At 43.6% G+C, this 21,121-nt stretch overlaps 1 protein-coding gene and 1 long non-coding RNA gene across 2 annotated transcripts in view; one reads left to right on the top strand and one right to left on the bottom strand.

The window, feature by feature from the left end:
• Positions 1 to 237: 237 nt before the first annotated feature.
• Positions 238 to 21,121, bottom strand: part of LOC142494765 (uncharacterized) — a 47,369-nt gene continuing 26,485 nt past the window's right edge. Inside the window, exons 9-17 of the mRNA XM_075599205.1 lie at positions 16,189 to 16,291; positions 13,887 to 14,054; positions 13,514 to 13,630; positions 7,808 to 7,885; positions 5,757 to 5,879; positions 2,999 to 3,108; positions 1,778 to 1,943; positions 1,316 to 1,398; positions 238 to 969 (exon numbers count right to left, since the gene is read on the bottom strand). Of these exons, the coding sequence (XP_075455320.1) occupies positions 942 to 969; positions 1,316 to 1,398; positions 1,778 to 1,943; positions 2,999 to 3,108; positions 5,757 to 5,879; positions 7,808 to 7,885; positions 13,514 to 13,630; positions 13,887 to 14,054; positions 16,189 to 16,291 (976 nt within the window). The 3' untranslated portion in view covers positions 238 to 941. The remainder of the gene's footprint in view (positions 970 to 1,315; positions 1,399 to 1,777; positions 1,944 to 2,998; positions 3,109 to 5,756; positions 5,880 to 7,807; positions 7,886 to 13,513; positions 13,631 to 13,886; positions 14,055 to 16,188; positions 16,292 to 21,121) is intronic.
• Positions 16,555 to 21,121, top strand: part of LOC142496123 (uncharacterized) — an 18,229-nt gene continuing 13,662 nt past the window's right edge. The window contains exon 1 of the long non-coding RNA XR_012801902.1: positions 16,555 to 16,820. This is a non-coding gene — a long non-coding RNA (uncharacterized LOC142496123). The remainder of the gene's footprint in view (positions 16,821 to 21,121) is intronic.

The following is a 21,121-nucleotide window of genomic DNA, read 5'->3' as shown; positions in this document are numbered from 1 at the left end:
CTGTCCTTGTGCCAGAACTACAATGGGGTTATTGTTCACTGTCATCACAATGTTACAGTGCATGTTCCAGGGAGGGAACCCTCCCCCATCCCAAATATATCACACACGGAGGTGCTGAGTATCACTATGCAGTTTGGATACATTCTGCCTTTTTTTTCTCATAACTGGAATTATGTCGGAATGCATAATTAACCCATTTGCTGCAAGAGTTGGTCGGAAACATACTGCAACGTAAAATTCTTGACTTACTGTGTATGTTTTATTGTTAAGGAAAGAGACACAGACAACACGCTTTAAAGAAGAGGCACCATAATAGTATTAGACATAAACATGCATGTACAGTATAACTGTTTTCCATTCTGTTACTCTTACACATAATGATCAAAAGATATCTCTTTTTATTCCAAGAAACATAAAGGATGTAATGTAGGGAGCCTTCAATACATGACCCAAAGATACATCACCCAAACCCATACTAGCCAACATATGAAAGTTACTTTTAGGAAAATTTGTGATGATAATACAGGGAGATTTATAAACTTTTCAATGGCAATAATAAGAGAGAATTATTTTTAGGGAAACAGCAGAAGAATCATTTTCAGATAAAAAACAGGAAGTCACCCTCAAAAAAAGGGAGACATGGTTGGTACTGTATCCCCAAACCCATGGCGTGAATTGTGACTACAGTCCCGTTGCATTCTGGGAATGAGTAGGTCTTATTCTTTACTGAAGAATCAAGCCAATCAGAGCTAGAATCAAAAAGGGATACCTGCTCTCCCTCTAGAGCTGGGTCTTCGTAGGATCTCTTTTTCTAGGTGTCAGGAATGGCAGAATTACCCCTATATGAAGGAGCCGCTTGTCATACTGTGGCACTGATGTTCACGGTGGTACTCGAAACATAGCATCCAATTCTCTTAATATTCATTGTTAAATGATCATCATTAAATGGGTAATTGGTAGTCCTCCCAGCTGGGGAAACAATGACAAAGTATGAATAAGTAATTGATAGAGAGATGTCCTGCAGTAGGAGAGCTGCATTAGGATTTTGGCCCATATTCAACATGGTTCTACAGCTAAATGGAAGTTAGCACATACAGTAGCTGACGGCCACTGATGACTTCACATTCTACAGACTAAAGAGGGTTTTTTTGTTGTATAATACTATAGCTCATTATACAAACATGGATATTGGTAAATACATAGATCCCACATTACTTGTAATATATTATTATTATTATTATTATTAATAATAATAATAAATTAAACAATATATAATTAATGTTATTAAAAGTGGAAAGCCAATGATATTACTTACTGACTTGTTTTCACATAGTGCATGTGTTTGCTGAGAGCATCAAGAGTTCTCATGTCTTCAGCACTTAGGTGGAAGTCAAAGACCTGAAGAAAAGACAGGTTCAGTCTTGGTACAGCAAGAATTACCGAGCAGGAAACGATAGAAGAGGCACAAGAATCAAAGAGCAGGGTGTAAGGTCAGCGCACAACACAGGGTCATTTATCTGGGGTATACGTTAAGCAGACATACAAAGGCATACAAATAGATTTAGAATGTAATATGCATAATTTTTGCACGGTTTTACATAGAAGAGTTGTATTACTTTCCATGTTGAATCATCTCGCATGTAAACAAGACCAATATATGTCAATGGCATTAGTAGCTAAATAAAAGCCATGACGTTGCTCTGTTTATAAACACATAAAAGGACTATTGCATGTTTCCCTAGAATTACAAACATCTCCCCCTCTGTCCTCTTCTTACCCGGAAGTTTTCCTTGATCCCGTTATACTTGAAGCTCCTTGCAAGAACAACAATGCCACGCTGAAGCAAGTAGCGTATTGCCACCTGAGCGGGGGTCCGCCTGTGCTTTTTAGCAATTGTGTTCAACACGGGATCCTCGAGGAGGACGGGATTATCTTGGTCTATCCTGGAAAAGAGGAGGTGTGATGTAGTGCAGTGTTTCACCAGCTCGTGGGTTGGGGGGCTCACAGTGACAGGAGGGAGGAGAGAGGAAAAAGGGAAAACCGTGAGAAAAATACAAAGCGAGGGGTTAAGAGAAAAGGACAGAGCGATGGTGACAGGCAAATACGTAAGTTTCCTGCATTAATAACACAGCTGTAATATTCCACTAAATAAAAAATGTACAGCAAATAAAAATATAACTTGTGAGCACATTCACATGTCTCAGACAGGTCTACAACGCTGCCTTTCCCCATTATCTCTTAGCATACAGTGCTTCCACTGCAGCTAGGGATTCTGGGTAATGACATGCAAATAAGCAATCACACCTTTTGCTCCCTGTCAATTTTAACATGGACCCCTATAAGCTTATGCCTGCTCAGCATTTTTATTTACAGCCTGGGTTAAAAAAAAAACTGCATAGCCAGTTTCAACTTTTTGGGTCTCAGTGTGAGTTTGGTTACTGGCCTTGCAATGTAAAGCTGGTAGTGCCTACAACCAGACACAAAGTAAGTTATGGGAAGTTATGTTTTTTTACTCACCATAAACTACATTTTATAAAATCCCTTTAATCCAGATTTTTGGAGCCCACCCACCAAACATTAAAGAATGAGTGTCCACAAAGGCAAAGCAATTATTTTCGGGCCCCAGGGGAAGATAAATGGGGAACACCTGAAGGAGTAGTAGAGCTGGTGATCTTAAATGTTTAAGATTGCAAACTGACTGTTACATTAACTGCTGACACTGTGGGTGAGAGTCACTAAACTCAGATCTGGGATATTGTATCACAATGTCTTAACGGCCATTCATGTCACTCTGTGATACTCCTACACAGAGCTTAGTGTGGGGTCTTTGGCAAACTGATTTATCATTCTGTTCCTCATATTATACTCCCGGTTATAACAGATCTAGGGGTGATGTGCCCCAACCTACAGTAAGTGCAAAGTGCAACTATTGCTGTACTGGTCTTGCAGGGATTTCATGGTCAGTAAACAGAAAGTCCAGTTCCAAGCTGCCTCTTACCATTTCTCATCCTTGCTGGACTCCAGCACGCAGTATCCCACCAGCACGATGTCCTGGTACTTGCATAAGGCCAGCATTTTCTTCTTATTCAGGTAGATGTGACATTCTACCTGCGGAGGGAATGGAACTGTTTAGGATTAAGCGATTTATCACTCCAGCCGTGAAACATTGTGACAACCACAGCACACAAAGGGACAAATGAGAATCAGGCCACACCACTTTCAAGATGTATCTAATATAGATAGATAAGCTAAACAAGGTGTCTACATTTTCATCTGTGGAAACATGAGTCTGCTAGCTCAGGTTTGGGGTGTCATTTATGAAAGAGGCTGTAGTACATTGAGATTCATTGCTAATTTCTCGGGATCGCGCTTTCTGGAAGAGCCCTAACTGTTCTCTTTCTCACCCCAGAAAATAAAGTGCAGATCAAGACAAATGTTTGGGATTGGCAGTTCTCCGCAGAAGTTATAGATAGATTAGTAATGAATCTCAATGCACGTCAATGCTACTGTCATAAATACCACAAATCAATAATATCAACATTCTGCCTCCAGGGAACAAAAAATATGTATATATTTTAATTATTTTTAAAGCCTGCGTTTAATTATGTTTAACGCCAGATTCTTCACACACCTGTGTGATCTCTCATTAACAGAGATTTTAGTATCCCTTCATACCATTTGGACTTATTTTTTAGTTCTTATTTTTATTACTATTTTTTAGTTTTTCAGTTCTGAATATATCGACCGTATATGTTGCGCCCAATAAAGAGATGTTTATTTTATCTGTTCCTTCTGGGCATATATTATTAATATAATATGTTCTTTACAAATAACATTCTATGTTATCAACTATGTGATAATTTGATTTATTATATCCATACAGGACTATCCCTCAGTTTAGAAGTTCATTTTGTTTCTAATGAATTCCCCCTATTATATCTACTACCATTGTAGAATATTCGCTATGTATTATGTTTGTTATTTCTTATATTCCCTATGTTTATTTTCCCTTGTTATGTTTTGTATTTTGTCCGTTTTTTGACACATATTATGTTTCACTAGTAACGCTGCTGCATTGTTGTGGGCGATCCTCCGCACACACAGTTACCCCTTGAGTTATACAGGCAGCTCATTGGCTGATGCCATGGACCAATGATGTCTGTCCGTTGGACTTTCGCTCCTTTTCCACCGCGCATGATGTTCTGTTGGGGCGGGGAGACGTTCTTAACAGCAGGAGCGTTCACACACGCAAATTTACTCTTTGACAAAGGCCCCTGCGGCTGAAACGCATCAGAGTTTACCTCCGTGTTCCCCCCACGATTGCACCATGGAATAAAGCTTATTTTTAACCCTTCTTGTCTGTGTGTGGCCCCACTGTTCCACAGCTGTGCTCCGCTTTCCTTCCTCGGATTACCTCTGCCTTCACTATTTGGCGTGATGCACACATACTGATGAATTGCCTACATGTGAGTACTACTCTCCCCTTTATTTGGATTGGGATTATATGACCTTTTATTGTGTGCGACTCCAGGGCCTCTGTCCCAGTGACATACCATCACAGGATTATTATATTACCTGACAGTGTTTGGATATTACCACATGGACAGTTAATGCTCATGCTATGTCTTAGGAGAGCTATATATGCACTATGTCTAGGATACTTACAAGGCTTCTTTATTATTCATCTCTCTACGGGACTATACATAACACCAACACATATATATTGATTTATGGTTCCTCTGCTACTGAGCACCGAAGCTTGGAATTCTTCCCAGCGCACACATTCTCGCAGACAATAAACCATTTCACTGAATGGCATAAAAGCCTCTGAAGTGCCAGCTCTTGTGCAAATCCCTGAACACTGCAGGGCGCCCATTGGTTGGACATACATACATACATATGTGACATTGTTCCCCTGGGTACATACAGTATGTGTGATGATTGCTCATCTCAAATCAGGAGGCGAACCCACAGGGCTGAGGCGGGGATGTAAATAAACTGACAACAACCCAGGGACAGAGTCCTATAAGAGTATCCGTAGTCTGTAAGGAAGCAAAGGTCAGGCTGGCGGCAGATTTGGAAAGTCGAGGCAAGTGGAGGTTAGGGCAGGTGAAAGGCAGCAAGGTCGTGGTCACTGTCTGGGGTGAGAAACAGGAATTCAAAACAGGCAAGAGGGTAAGGCGTAACTGCAAAAGACCGTCAGGAGCTGCAAACGCACAGAACTTTGCTCGGCGACTCCCTATGGCAACTGCAGCCTTATAAAGCAGGCTGCCAGTACCCAAAATGGCCACAGAGAGCAGAAAGGGCAGGAGAGACAGAAAACCTGGACTGTAGTGAAAACCCGTCACAGATCGAGCATGAATCCTTACAATCTGCCGTTATAACCCAGACTATCACATAGTTTTCATAGGGTTCATAGGCAGTGTCGGAGCACTTATATTAATAATAAGGTACTGTAGGCACTCCTATAGATACACATTGTGTTTATTTCTCCGATGTTTCATTCCCATTGGAACCTTTCTCAAGAGAAAATTGATTGATATAAAATCTATAATAAGTCAATTTTTAAACAAGAAAATGTGCTGAAAAAAATCACAGAACTCCCTCCCTGTCAGTAACTTGCAACGTTTCTGATAATCACTATATGGAGTTCCTTGTTGAATTATAAGAAAAAGTTGCAGAATACTGCAGCCCCGTGTACAGTACGTATACATACACTTATTTCTGGAGACTATGAAGGATGTAGTTGTAGTTACCTGGTTACAGACAGGCTTGTGCTTCAGTCCCGGTTTGCTGAGGAACAGTTCCAGCTGCCTGCATTTAAAGTTGCAGACTCCTATGGACTTCACCAGCCCTGCGTCTTTACACGCCTCCATAGCCTGGAAAAGCACTAGTGTGTTTAGAGTCAATGGGGGTCATTTATTATTTATAAAATATTTTACCACAAAATACATCAAATGTTACCTCTTGTTCCCTATTATGCCCTGGGCACAAAATAAAAATGACAACATTACAATTTACAGTTAGAAACATGTTCAAAATGGGAAACAGATGAACTCTTATTGGAACTTAGACAGGAAGCAGATTTGAAGGACCCCAGTAAATTGATCCAGAAGTGGGGTGATCGGTATGAGAAGGAAGAGCGACCAGATTTTTTTATTGAACCATGGTACTATTAGCAGGGTTCTGGAGGCGGATGTAAGGAGATAAGTGCTGTGTACAGTACAGTAGGGGTGAGCTAAAAAAGGTGTACGTTGCATTTGGACTCAAGGGATAGCCAACCTACAGTAGTTCAGTTAAAATATCACATAATCATTACAGGGTGTTAAATAATGTTATAATAATTTTATTGATGTGTAGTTGAGGCTTTTTAGTTATTTTATTCTTGTGGTGTTTAGGTGCTTGTGTATTTCTTTTATTCTTGTGTATTATTGTGCTTGATGATTTTTATTAGCTTGCCCATTAACTGCTATAGTGGCTTATCATGCCCATATTATATTGGCATGATGTACCACTGTGCCAATCAATGGGTAGAGGGTGGGTATAGTGGCTCCAGGGTGGATGGTTAGGCCTCACGGGTGGGTAGCGGGCGAGGGGAGTTAACCCCTTAATTACTACAGCAGTTAAAAATCACTACGGTGATTAAGGGGTTAGGGGCCATTGGATTGTATTTTTGATTGTACTCCTGCTGCCAACGGAGGACATGGATCTGGAGGATGCTGATGAGGACGCCCTTCATCATGGCATAGGTAAGTAGAAGTTGTAATTACTTTATTTCTGCTGGCTGGCTAATGTTTTATTTAGAATTAGGCAAATGAGCTATTATCCATATCTGGATAATAGTAATTTTGCCCATTACTGTACTGTGTGTTGGGGGGTTTATTGGGGGTAGATGAGGTGGGTAGTAGGGTTGTTGTGATTATTTATGTTAATTGGGGGTAGAGCGATGAGGATTGGGTGAAGGGGGTAGTTGCCCCAAGGGTGGGTGTTTAGGCCTATCGGTTTGGTAGTGGGCCTGGTTAACCCCTTCATTGCCATAGCAGTTCCCACCGCTATGGTAGTAAAAGGGGTTAACTCCTCCCACAGGCCTAACCACCCACCCTGTGGCTACCACCCCCTTCATCCCCCCCCCAACGCTGCCCCCAATAAATATGCTATTGAAGTTCAACCCTTTCATTGCCTTAGCGTCTAGCTGTTTTATAAAAATTTTAATACAAGTGTGCGTGAGCAGGGCGTCTCTGGAGCAGTTAATTAGTGGTCCGGGACCCCCTCCTTCCCGAGATACAGGCCCCATTATGGGGTGCCTGTTTCTCCTATGCGTTTAAATATCCCGATCACGTGATGCGGGACATTTAAACATTGCATGTGGATACCGGCACCCCATAATGGGGCCTGTAACTCAGGAAACAGGCTGCCCCTGGACCTCAAATCAACATGGTTCTGCTCTGGAGACCCCCTTTCTCACGTACACTAGTATTAACATTTTTATAAAAACCCTGCGATTGCTGGCCAGAGATGCACGGGGAGAGGCGGCTCTCTCTGCAGCTCTCTTTGCAGCTGGCCCACATCGCTGCAGATTGCAGGGGTGAGAACTTTTGAGGGATTTTTGAGAGAGGCGGAAAACGCATCGCTGCTCCTCGCCGGTTTTGGTCATTGTGCTATCGCGTGGTTCAGCTCTCTTTCTGAATACCGTGATAAACACACTGACAAAACTGGCGGCATAACATGCCTGGCGAGAGAGTTTATCAAACCTTCTAGAATAGGCCCCATGGTCTGTGTTACTGGCTCCTGTGTGTACACGCCGTACCTCCCAGGTCTTTCGAATAACTGAGTCCTGATAATCACTGGGTGCGTTTTCATCCACTGGAATTAAATCCTCTCCAGGCTTAAAAAGAAAGAAAAATAATAATATATATTATAACATTCGGGGATTTATTCAGCCTATTTGTTTAAATGTTCAACCCCACTGAAAAGGTGCATTCCGAAGTTTACAAAAACAACATTTTGTAAAAAGAATTTAACAATTTAATTGTCTTCCTTAAACAAATGTAAACATGCTTAAAGCAAATATTTAGCTGCTTGTGTTTCTTTAGAAAGTAATTACAAATCTGGGAGAGTGTTTGTCAAAGAAGTGTTTCCTCTGCTGACCCACCCGGTGCTTATCAGAGAGGTAAAAAGGACAAGAGGTGACAGGGGGGCTTTAACTGTGCAAATTCTTGTTGATCACACATCGACATCACACAAAAGGGAGCAGCCCGGGGAAACCAAACCCCTCCTATGTCTTAGCTCACCATCCTTACAATTTCATTTTAAAATACTTATTGGTACTAGAGTTTAGTAAAATAAAGGCATTAATCAGACAGATGTGGCCCCTTAAACAGGTCACTGGGCGGAGGGCACTTTAGTTCTAGGGACCTTAAAGAAATATCTATTGGACTGCACCAAGTCCTGTAACACTTTCAATGCAGTTTGTATTGGTTATTTCGGGGGTGCTCAACTCCGGTCCTCAAGCTCCCCCCCCCCAAACTGGTCAGGATTTCAGGATATCCCAGCTGCTTCAGCACAGGTGGTTCAAAGACTGAGCCTCTGATTGAGCCACCTGTGCTGAAGCAGGGACTGATTGAGCCACCTGTGCTGAACCCTGGGTTGTTTCATATTTAATCCCATCTGCTGCCGGAGAAGGTGACCGTGCATTGCAAAGCAACAAAGGAGTCATTAACTTTATAGGCTAACTGGAAAAGTCCAATAATTACCAATAACTGAGAAAAAAAGGGACACTAAGCAGATTCAGTAAGTACTTTTAGAAGAGGCTGAATATCTCTGTATCCATTTCTTGGGAGCACAAGTCCCGACTGGGGCCCTAAAGAGATGAAACCCGATGGATCAAGCCTCAGCATCTCCCTATTGGTCCGAGAGAGGGGCAGCTACGGAATAAAGGTCCAGACTGTTCAGGTCAGGGAGAATGCAGTTATGTCCATAACAAGATCATTGTTTGTTGATGTAACAATAAAGCTGCTGCTTGAATGAATGAATAAAGTTCCTGGCGACCATCTCTTGCCTGCACCCTCAGAAAGGTAACGCATTCTGAGTAGCCAGTATTACAGACACTGGTGTAAACTCGATAAGAGAAGGGCAGAGAGGGTTCCATTTAAATATGAAACAGATGAAGTCTTAAAATAACCTTAGACAGGAGGTCGTTTTAAGAGACTGAAAATTGTTCCTGAAGTCCAACTTTGCTCGTACGATCAGCTGTTTGCGCTGAATCCTGCCCTTTTGCGGGATTCACTAAGCAACGCAAACTGATCGTACGTTAAAGTTGCGCTGAATAAAGCTCACCAGCTAAAGGCAGGGGATAAAAAAAGCTGGACTTAGAAAAAATTCTTTGTTTGCCTTTTTGCAGGCGCAAAACCAATACAACAGGCCGGAGGGTGTCCCACGGCTAACCCCGCAGGGGTCGCCGAGGGAGGCCAGGGGTCGCGCGGGTGTCCCCGGCTGACCCCGCGGCCGTCCCGGGGTCCCCACGGCCGTCCCGGGGTACCCGTGGGCCTGCGGTTCCAATGTTGTGCCAACAAAAATACTAAACAATATTTCTTACTAAATACATAAAGTACAATAATGTGCAAAATAGCAAATATGGATAATAGATTATTTGCCCATTATTAAACACTGCATTAGTATACCTAAATAAAGTCAATAAAAACAGTAGCCAGCTAATCCAATCAATACAAGCAGTAACAACATCAACAATGAATTAATTATACCATTAACCAATGAAACCAATTAATTCCTAAACCAACTCAAAATGAATAGTAACACTAACCAATCAAACCAATTAATTACAAGAACATTAATGAATGTAAACATTAAAAGACAAAGAAAAACATTCAAACAATCTCACAAAGAACCATAAAACACATTAGCTAACATAATACAACATTAACTACAAGCGAACACCAATCGCAAACATTTGATTACATTAAGCAGGAAAAATACAAACAATCACATCCACATAAGAAACCGACATAAAAAAAATCAACAGCAATAGCAAGCCTCAAATGCTCCCCAAATATTGTAATAATAATGTATTACTCTGTACCCTAAAGTGGTACAGATTAATATATTATCAGTCAATATGGCTGCCCCAAAAAATCAAAAATCACATCCAATGAATAAACCTGTAAAAAGAGACATTTACAATCATTGAATATATTACTTACCATTAGAAGCGGTGGCCCTCCGACTCCCGGGGAAACAGGAAGCTCACGTACCTGGAAGGCCTCCAACAGCATCCGATGCCATCCGCCATGAAGATCCGGCTCAGGTACCCCAATCTTCTTTTTTTACTCACCTTCTTCTATCTTCATCTGTAACCATTCTTCATCTTCTCTATCTTCTATCTTCATCTGTCAATCCAAAATACCCCATGTTAAATCCCAAGCGATGTTGTCCCGTCGTCTTCTTGGGCTCAAATGAGGCGTCACGGCCTTAAATATGGCTTGTGACATCACATTTATTCTCAAAATGGTTCTCAACCACCTGATTGGCTGTTAAAACCATATTCCGACTTTAATTTTTTTTTTGACATGACGTCACTTAAAGGGAATGATGCCAGCCAATCAGAATGGCTGTGCTTAATTTGCCTTTAAGATGACGTCACGAGATCAAAGATGTTAGGCGTCACATGGTATTTCAGCCAATCAGAGTGTGGAATTGGTTCCCACGATCTGATTGGCTGAAATACCATGTGACGCCGGCTTCGTGACGTCATCTTCAAGGCAAATGAAGCACAGCCATTCTGATTGGCTGGCATCATTCCCTTTAAGTGACGTCATGTCAAAAAAAATTAAATTCGGAATTTGGTTTTAACAGCCAATCAGGTGGCTGATAACCATTTTGAGGCTAAATGTGATGTCACTAGCCATATTTAAGGCCGTGACGCCTCATTTGAGCCCAAGAAGACGATGGGACAACATCACTTGGGATTTAACATGGGGTATTTTGGATTGACAGATGAAGATAGAAGATAGAGAAAGAAATGGTTACAGATGAAGATAGAAGAAGGTGAGTAAAGAAAGAAAAAAGAAGATTGGGGTACCTTATCCGGATCTTCATGGCGGGTGCTGTTGGAGGCCTTCAAGGTACGTGAGCTTCCTGTTACCCCGGGAGTCGGAGGGCCACCATTTCTAATGGTAAGTAATATATTGAATGTTTGTAAATGTCTCTTTTTACAGGTGTCTTCATTGGATGTGATTTTTGATTTTTTGGGGGCAGGCAGATTTTTTTTATATCGGTTTCTTATATGGATGTAATTGTTTTTTTTTTCATGCTTAATGTAATAAAATGTTTGTGATTGGTGTTCATTTGTAGTTAATGTTGTATTATGTTAGCTGATGTGTTTTATGGTTCTTTCTGAGATTGTTTGAATGTATTTCTTTGTCTTTTAATGTTTACATTTATTAATGTTGTTGTAATTAATTGGTTTGATTGGTTAGTGTTACTATTCATTTTGAGTCGGTTTAGGAATTAATTGGTTTCATTGGTTAATGGTTTAATTAATTCATTGTTGATGTTGTTACTGCTTGTATTGATTGGATTAGCTGGCTACTGTTTTTATTTACTTTATTTAGGTATGCTAATGCAGTGTTTAATAATGGGCAAATAATCTATTATCCATATCTGGATAATAGTTATTCTGCACATTATTGTACTGTATGTGTTAGGGCGGGGGCGGGTGGGGGGGGGTCGTGTATTTATGTTTGTTAATTCTTTTTTTATATACATTTTAATTATAGTGTCGATGTGCAGGGGGGTCTCCGGAGCTGACCCGCGTTGGTTTCAGGTCCGAGGACCCCCTACTTCAGGAGATACAAGCCCCATTATGGGGTGCCGGTATCCCCTGCACTTTCAAGCGTCCGCGTCACGTGACCGGGACATTGAAATTCTACAGGGGATACCGGCACCCCATAACGGGGCCTGTATCTCCTGAAGTAGGGGGTCCTCGGACCTGAAACCAATGCGGTTCAGCTCCGGAGACCCCCTGCACATCTACACTATAATTAAAATGAATTTATTTATTGTACGATCGCCTGTAACAGCCTTGCATGGAGATGGCAAATCTCCATGCAAATGTTACAAGCGGCTTTTTTTTCTATCAGCTAGCGAACGTAAAGGTTAAGAACGCTAGCAGGGGGGGGAAATACATTGCACGCACGATAAGCCAGTTTTGGGCACGTCCGATAAAAAATGGGCTGAGGGCCTTAGTGAATCGCGCCGCCGGCTTCATTTTTTATCGGACGTGCTAATTTTTTTCAGGCCGGCGCGAAAGCTCGGAGCTTAGTGCATAGCCCCCTTATTATTATTTTTATTATTATTACTACCTTGATGACTTGATCTTTTCAGTCCTGATGGGCCCTGCAGCCCAAAAGGATAATGTGTCTCAGTCGTTAAACTATCTACATTTCGGAATATTCTATGAAGCCGGGAACATGCATTGTATATGGTGTGATACATACCTGAGCCTGGGTCTATCCCAAATTATAAGATTATTTTAAAGATAATATCTATCATATCAAATGAATGTAATGATGGTCCTATATAGCTCACACACATATATATTGTATATAGCCCCCGGAAACTCACACATGAATGCACAGAGAAGCCTGCACAGATATTCACAGACAGCAGCATAAAATATTGCAACGTGTTGAACGCGAGGTGATCTTTTATTTCTGCTCTCGGTACAGATGATGAACAAGTAAAATAAAGACAGGGTTGACCAGTCTGGGAAGGTCTGTGGATGTTTAAACTCTGTGGGCAGGAGCTGTGATTCACGGGGATGAGGTGATGGCTGGGATTGGTGTGGGCTAAAATGAGGATTTGTGGCTGTATGAACCAACACACAAAACATCACACAACACAAAAGCAACCATGCACATATCACAAGGCTGATTTCATTTTAACGCTACTGTATTATAATAGATCAATTTATCTTTACAAACTCAATTCTGTTCATGAAATTAGCTCTGGTAAGGTGTGTGTCATTGCCCCGACCCCCTCCCCCCATCATGGCTGCGCTCACTCAACCTTTTTGGCCATGCCCCCCGTGCCTAAAAAATCTGCCTACAGACTGCAGATTGCGTTGAAGCGCTGTGCACGCGCCACCAGGCGTGCGTGCCGCGGGACCTTAGCCTAAGCAGGGTTCTGCAGACAGATCTACGATAAGTGCTGTATACAGTAGGGGGTAGAAGTCTGCTCAGATAATTGGGTAACTTGTCCAGTATTTGAAGGAAAGACAGGAAAAATGTACGTTGCTTCTGGACACAAGGGAAAGCAAACCTAGTCCGATGTTGTGTGTTGTATTTACATAAGAAGATACGGCAAATTGAATGTCGAGTTTGCTGAGTGGAATTTAGGGTGCTGTAGCATACACTATATCCCTATAGTCAGTAATTGGCATTAGAATCTGCATTCCAGTTTTAGGCTTTTAAATAAACCAAATATTGGATAAACTGACCTTAAGCTCTCTGGGTGCGTTTATGAGGAACAGATCGATGTATTCCAGCTGGAGATTCTTCAGGGATTTTTCCAGGGCTGGACGAACCTTGTCAGGTGCTTGGAAAGTGCTCCAAAGCTGAAAAGGCAGATGAGAAGGAGTCGATTCAATTTAGCACTGGAAAGGGTAAGTGTTGATTACTGGAAGGCTCCATAAAATCTACATGGAAGACCTGAGAAGTATAGGTGGTCCGTTTAATGTTGCCCAAAGTTATAACGCACATACAGTATAGTCCGTCAAGTTCTGAGAACGTGCACAACCATGTATCAATGTTTCTTGGCTAAAAACAGCACCACATTTATCAAAGATCAAACAATGACATTTGTCTAGATACCTTCCCAGTGTAGAACAGGTCTTTTCTCCTCGTTGTCCCATCTCGAATCTTCGCCTGTATGGCCCGGCCAACTTGTAGCTCGCTGCCGTATATGAAGGCACAATCAATGTGGCGATATCCAATTTCAATGGCGAACTCGGTGCAATGCCCTGGCAGACTATTGTGATCCTAAAAGTAATGAAACATCATAAGAAATGATGATTGGGCAATTCGTCCTAGTTAAATAAAAAGACCCACCACATACACTGTTAAAAAAAAAATCTTAATGAAAATATGGGCTTCCAAATTATTTTTATTATCCTTACTTGAAACATTTGGCAGTTTGGCTAGAAGTTAAGCCCATTTTGCAGCTACAGGATGAAAAGGTCTCTTCCTCTCCTGTGCACCTCCATTCGTGATATTACTGCCATGTGGTTGCATTTCGCCGTAGGGGCTGTGGCATACTGGCGCTTCTGGCACTCACAGGGTTTATAAATTAAGCAGCACTGATCGATGTGTTTGATTTTTTTTTTTTTAAGTATAATATATAGTTTTTATTTACTTGGTAAACAAATGTTTTTGGCAGTTTTCAAATGTACAGGTAAATTGTTAGATTTGCTTTCTCCATTGCTTATAAAGTAATTATGAAGCCATATTTAGTCAACATAAGTAGCTGATATGCTTGAAATTAACAGACCTGTAGAAAAGGAGCACTGCCCTTTTAAAGATATATTTAAACCATGGGTGGCATGTATCAAACATGGTGCAATTTGCGAGCAGCGGCAGATGGATGAATCTTTGTAATGCTGCTGCTTACATTTGGCACGGATCTCTGTGGATCAGAGGCTAACACCCCCTAAACCTGGCACAGAAAGGGCGGCAAACTGCACCAGTTACAGGCGCAACTTTTGATCCATCTCATTATAATAAATGATACATTTTGGGGGGGTGATTATAACAGGAGTTACTGGATGAACTGAACTAGTCTTATAACCGGCCCCCCAAAACGCTCATGGTGCAAGTTGTGGCAAAGCAAAGAATGAAAGCGCCTTGATACATAAAAAAATTCAAAATTGTGGAATGTTGTGGAGCCAGGGGCTTATCTATAGTCCGGGCAGCCCGGGCAAAGCCCAGGGCCCCGTGCTCATGGGGAGGCCGTCTACCCCCCCCCTGTCGGCGGCTCATGGAGGCAGGCCCCAACATTAAACAGAAGCCAGCAGAGGAATCAGCAACTGTTACAGAACAGGACAGCTGGGGAAGAGCACGCTCTAGCAGCAGACACCGGAAGAAAGACTTCCGGGTCAGACCACTAGAGCTCTCTCCCCACCTGCTTTCCTGCTCTGCCGGTGTCAGCTGCTGATTCCTCTGCCGGCTTCAGTTTAAGGCCTCGTTCAGGGTGCTGGCTTCGGGGGGAGGGCGTGCTGCCGTGCGTGCTGCCGTGAGAAACAAAGTATTCAATTTGAATACTGGTTTTCAGGGTAGCAACCGCCCTGTCTCCGAGGCCAGAAGTTGAAGCTGACTACAGTTTCAATAAACGAAAATTTCGTTTTTTGGAACTGCAGCAGCGTCACAGGGACCAAGGCAGCCAATGAAATCATTCTTCAGAATGATTTCATGACTGCAACTTGGATACTTACCCTGCCGTGTGTAACCCCGCCCCCTCCTCGCCCTCTCCCCAACGCTGAAAAGTCTGCTGGGGGATAAACACATGTCGCCCAGCAAACTGCAGCACTGCCTCCCTCACGCCCTCCCTCCGAGTCCTGCAGCTGACACCCTGAACGAAGCCTAACACCGGACCACCCACACACAGGTAGGCATGGGGGAGAGAGGTGATGATAGTCTGGCCCGTGGGGAGATGAGGTGATGATGATGGTGGGGGAGATGAGGTGCTGATGATGGTGGGGGAGATGAGGGGAGGAGGGGGAGGGGGAAAGATGATGAGGATGATAGGACAGATGATGATTATGATGGGGCGATGGAGAGATGATGAGGAGGCAGAGAGATGATGAGGGATGATGATGATGAGGAATGATGAGAGAGAAGATCAGGGAGAGGATGGGGAGGGAGAAAAAAATTGTAGTCAGTATTAAAATGAATGGGTTTTGAAATTTTGTTTGCCCGGTGGCCCGTGCATGTCTAGCTACACCACTGTGTGGAGCAATGATCCAATTTGGGATACTTCATTCATATCATCCACAAACGGGCATAGTGTTCACCTGTCATCTATCATCCCTCTCTTGCAGAGAGCCCCTGAAGCAATTTCCTGTTACAACTAAATGGAGCAGGAAAAGAATATGCTTCGAAAAGCATGGTACACACTAACCTTTTGTGGGGTGTATGTTCCAAAACCAATGATTGGGATTTTATTCCCATCATTCATCATCATGCGTGAATCTTCCTTGAGTTCCATGGTTGGTCTGATCCGTCAGATCACTCCCGGAGTCATAAACTTCTCTGCTCTCCCAGATCTCGGCTTGGACTTTATAACAAGTAGAATTCTAGTCCCACCTCCCTGACCCTCACTGCTGAGCTCAGACTGAACCAATCAGAAGAAGAGGAATGGCGGGCCAGAGATTAGGAGATTTTAAATGCTTTTTTTTTTTTTTATTATTGTCTTCCCCCCGCCACTCCCTTTGCAAATTTAAACACTGATTTTTGTGCAGTCTCATTGTGACATTTGTGTTTTTTTTTTTACAATTGTATCTATAAAACAACAATGTCCCATTTTTATTTACTTACCTAAATAATGGGGTGCTCCAGAGCTGTTCTGTTGACACCGAACTTCCCGGGACCCCCAGGTTACCGAGATATTACATTTTTTGGTGCCGGTGTTTGATACGAGACTCCGCACAACTCCACGGCTATTTTGTATCTACCGGCAAGTATTCTTGCCTGATGCAGGTATTTTGTGAATAGGGGTCCCCGGAGGTCAGGGAATCAGACACGCTGGTTAAGGTAAGTAGAAATATATATATTATATTATATATAGTGATATTCTGAGGAACCCCAACCCTCTCTTATAGCGTTTCTGAGTTCAGATACATTGTAAGTTACCCCAACACTCTCTAATAGCGAGTCTGAGATCAGATGCATTATAAGGAACCCCAACCCTCTATTATAGCATGGCAACAAAGAAAAAGTAAGTTAGAAGCGCAGTCAATACAGGGTTGGTGTCAAACTCTATATCTTTATTATATCTTGTCCCAGGGATAACCCTCTAGGACAACAACAACATGAAAATCAATACATTAATAGTAATGTTAAAAACTGTGCAGATGAAGCTGTTTGTGCAATTGCACTTGGTTGGTCTTCAAGGAGTAAAAAACGGGAGTCGCCCGATAGTTAGTCTAAGTCTTGCAATCTGTGCACTGCCCGGGCAGGTTTTAGGTAGAAAGCCGAGGGTACCCCAGGGTTGAGACAATGCTCAATATGCTCACCCTTGATCCACTTTGGTCCGTTGGGGTCCAGTAGTATTCCTTAGCCCCGAAATCTGCTCCGTAGCAAGCTGCTCAGAAGCGCTAGGGCGCACGATAGCAGACAGCCCTCCGGGTGTCCGGGTCTGATGTCACTTCCGGCTGTGACGCACAGACCCTTCCCGGTAGTCTCTGGGCTTCGTCTGTTAGCTCTCCTCCTCCTGCTGGTTGCCGATGACCAGGCAAACGGGTTTTGATCAGCTGGAGCCCAGCGTATGGTGTTGACAGCTCTACTCCACTGCACTGTATGGAAGCAAACACCCTATTGCTCCTCCTCCTACGCGTTTCACCAAAAGGCTTCGTCAGGGAAGAATTTTGGGGCCCAGGACAATAAGAATTTTGGGGCCCAGGACAAATAAAAGGAGCAGGGTCTCCCTGATCCCTCCCCCCCCTTCCATCTCCCCCTGGTAATCCCCACATCTCACCCCCCACCCATTAATCCCCACATCTCAACAGCGTATTGTGTGCTCCTTGGGGTGAGAGAACGAGATATGGGGAGAATGGGGAGAGAGTGGGGGGAAGGGGAGAGAAAGGAGAGGGAGAGAGGGGAGAGGGAGAGAGAGGGGGAAGGAGAGAGGGGGAGTTAGAGAGTGATGGAGGTGTGGATGTTTTAAAATTCACATAGATAAGAGCAAACACTGGTTCTTTATATTGAGTAGTTTATTGCCTAAACATGATCATACGAGAAAGTCAATGAGACCCTGCTAGGGGAGGTCTTTTCATATTCATAGTCTAACATTGGTTAATAGGCAGATTATAATGACGTGACGCATACATTCGGTGATCCCGCAGGCTACTCCCTATTCTGAGCCTATCATCTTAAAGATCACTAAACGTTAGTAAAAACTGCTTCAAAACAGCTCAGTACAAAAACAAAGTACGTCAGGGTACATCTTATCACTTTAATTCTGTACAACAACAGAATACTTCTTATTCTTATCACTATAACTCTGTACAACAACAGAATACGTCTTATTCTTATCACTATAACTCTGTACAACAACAGAATACGTCTTATTCTTATCACTATAACTCTGTGCAACAACAGAATACGTCTTATTCTTATCACTATAACTCTGTGCAACAACAGAATACGTCTTATTCTTATCACTATAACTCTGTGCAACAACAGAATACGTCTTATTCTTATCACTATAACTCTGTGCAACAACAGAATACGTCTTATTCTTATCACTATAACTTTGTGCAACAACAGAATACGTCTTATTCTTATCACTATAACTCTGTGCAACAACAGAATACGTCTTATTCTTATCACTATAACTCTGTGCAACAACAGAATACGTCTTATTCTTATCACTATAACTCTGTGCAACAACAGAATACGTCTTATTCTTATCACTATAACTCTGTGCAACAACAGAATACGTCTTATTCTTATCACTATAACTCTGTGCAACAACAGAATACGTCTTATTCTTATCACTATAACTCTGTGAGTAGGGATGTGTTAGGTTGCCTTCTGTTGTTGCAGTGCGTCTCCGGAGGGAGTGGGTAAGGTTCCACGGCGGCCCGACAGCATAGGGCGCCGGCATGTTGATTGCGCAATAGTAAGGGCACTGTCAGAACAGAGAGAGGTCGCGCATGCGCGGTGCAAGCGCGCGAATGGCTGGCCAATAAGATAGAGGCTCAGCCAGTAACTACAACTCCCAGGAGCCTTAGCGGAGTCACCTGACGTGAGGGAGCCAATGGGAGGGCTGGATTCCAGGGAGGCAGGAAAGGGAAGCGTGGGGGAGAGACCACGCTAGCCAGGGGGTACCGGAGGAGCAGGGAAGGAGGTAGTGTGAGTGCAGGGGGTCCGTGACCCACCTGCATAGGCTAGGTCTTCCCTGAGGGCCCTAAGAGTTTCCCTGAGTCACCGTTGGTTGTGTGCTGCAGGGAAGCCCAATAGCGATAGACACATCACCCCGTACTATAGAACAGATAGGGACAAAGTGTGCGGAGCCAAGGTTGTTGCTAATCGTCTGGGACCAGATGGCTGGACAGTGCGACATCAGAAAGCAAGGCACTGGATCGGCTGATCCTTTTCGAAGCTGTTACCGGTCACCGCAGTGACCGGAAGGTATTTACTAAAGTGCACCAACACCGGTCAACAGGCGCTGATCCCGCCTTAGGGAACACTCCTTGAGGACACTAAGTGGAGTGGCCAAAGGACTGAGCCTATATACATATTGCAATACATGGACACGGTGTGTGGGCACGCGGTGACGGGACAGAGACATTACTCCTTATGAGAGTGGCCGAGCCACTAGCGTTATAAGTATAGTATAAGCTAATGAATGTGTTAGATGTGTTCTTGCCATGATAAAGTAATAAGGGTTATTTTGTGCGTTACAGTAAAACAGTTCAAAGCATATGTGTGTTGCTATGGTTCTTGCCCAGGGGAATCTTACATGATGGGGATCCTGGATAAGTGGAGGCGCTGCCGTTAAGATAAGTGTTACCCCAGGCTCCCAGTTAGCGGAGGTTCAGATCTCCAGGAGCCGCAGGTGTGTGCAGTACCCGTAGTCACTCTAGAGCGTAGGAAAGAGGGCTACATGTGCAACAACAGAATACGTCTTATTCTTATTTATAGGTTTCTGTTGGAGCTCAAATGCTTGGTCCCTTTATATAAATGAATATATGCAGAGGTGACCATAAAAGGGGAATATAAATGACTGAAATGCAGTTCTCAGATTCCAATTTCACATGTATTAACACAATAATCCCTGGAGATGTCTAGTGAGGGTGTCATCACTTCTCTTTCTCCTCAGGGTGGCCCCAAAAAATGATGAGCACATTCAGTAGCACCAATTAGTATGAACAAATTGTTATTATCTTTTTTACACCTTAGTGCCTTCAGTGCTTTATATATAGAATATATTTCATAATAGCACTATATCTTAGTTTACCTATAGATACTGTAGGCACATGTAGTTTTCAACTGCTGAACTGACACATAAATAATATATAGGTACCTATATTGATGATTGTTGCTTAATTAATATAGTCTACTTCCAAGTACGTGACCTTCCTGTATGGTATCCATAGCTGGATGTAAATAACATTTATAATCTTGCTTTCATTGATCTTATACTATATTAGTGAAAGCACTGTATGTTTGCCTGCCTGCCTGCCTGCCTGCCTGCCTGCCTGCCTGGATGTCCGGTGTCCCTAGGGGAAATCTCATTGGTCCCTTGGGCCGCCCCCGCACACCTCTCATTGGCCTGAGGTGGAGGCACACCTCTCATAGGCCTGAGGCGGAGTGACGGGCGGGCCAAACACACCCACACACACCCACACTCACTCTCACTCTCTCTACCCTCCTTAACGGCTGACACACACACACACACACACACACACTCTCTCTCACTCTCTCTCTCTCTCTCTCTCTCTCTCTCCACCCTCCTTAACGGCTGCCCGGCCTTGACCCCCCCCCCCGCCCTTCCCGGCAGCTGGCCCGCAACAACGGAACCCCCCCCTATCACCACTCCGCGGGACCTCAACATCACCCTCTCCCCCGGTGCTCCCTCTCCCCCGGTGCTTCCCCCCCCCCCCAGAGCACCCTCTCTCCCGGTGCTCACCCGCTCTCCCGGTGCTCACCCTCTCCCCCGGTGCTCCCTCTCCCTCCCCCCCGGTGCTCCCTCTCCCCCCCCCCCCCCAGAGCACGCTGTCGCCGCTCTCACCTTCAGGCCTAGAGGCCGCGCCCCCAGCTCACCATCCCCGCGCGCGCTGCTCCCGCTCTCTCTGTCGGGAGCTGTACGGGCCGCGGCCCACACCACC

The sequence above is a fragment of the Ascaphus truei genome, chromosome 5, assembly GCF_040206685.1.
Source record: "Ascaphus truei isolate aAscTru1 chromosome 5, aAscTru1.hap1, whole genome shotgun sequence".
NCBI classification, from domain to species: Eukaryota; Metazoa; Chordata; class Amphibia; order Anura; family Ascaphidae; genus Ascaphus; species Ascaphus truei.
The sequence above is the reverse complement of the archived record's forward strand: the minus strand, read 5'-3'. Positions and strand labels throughout refer to the sequence as shown.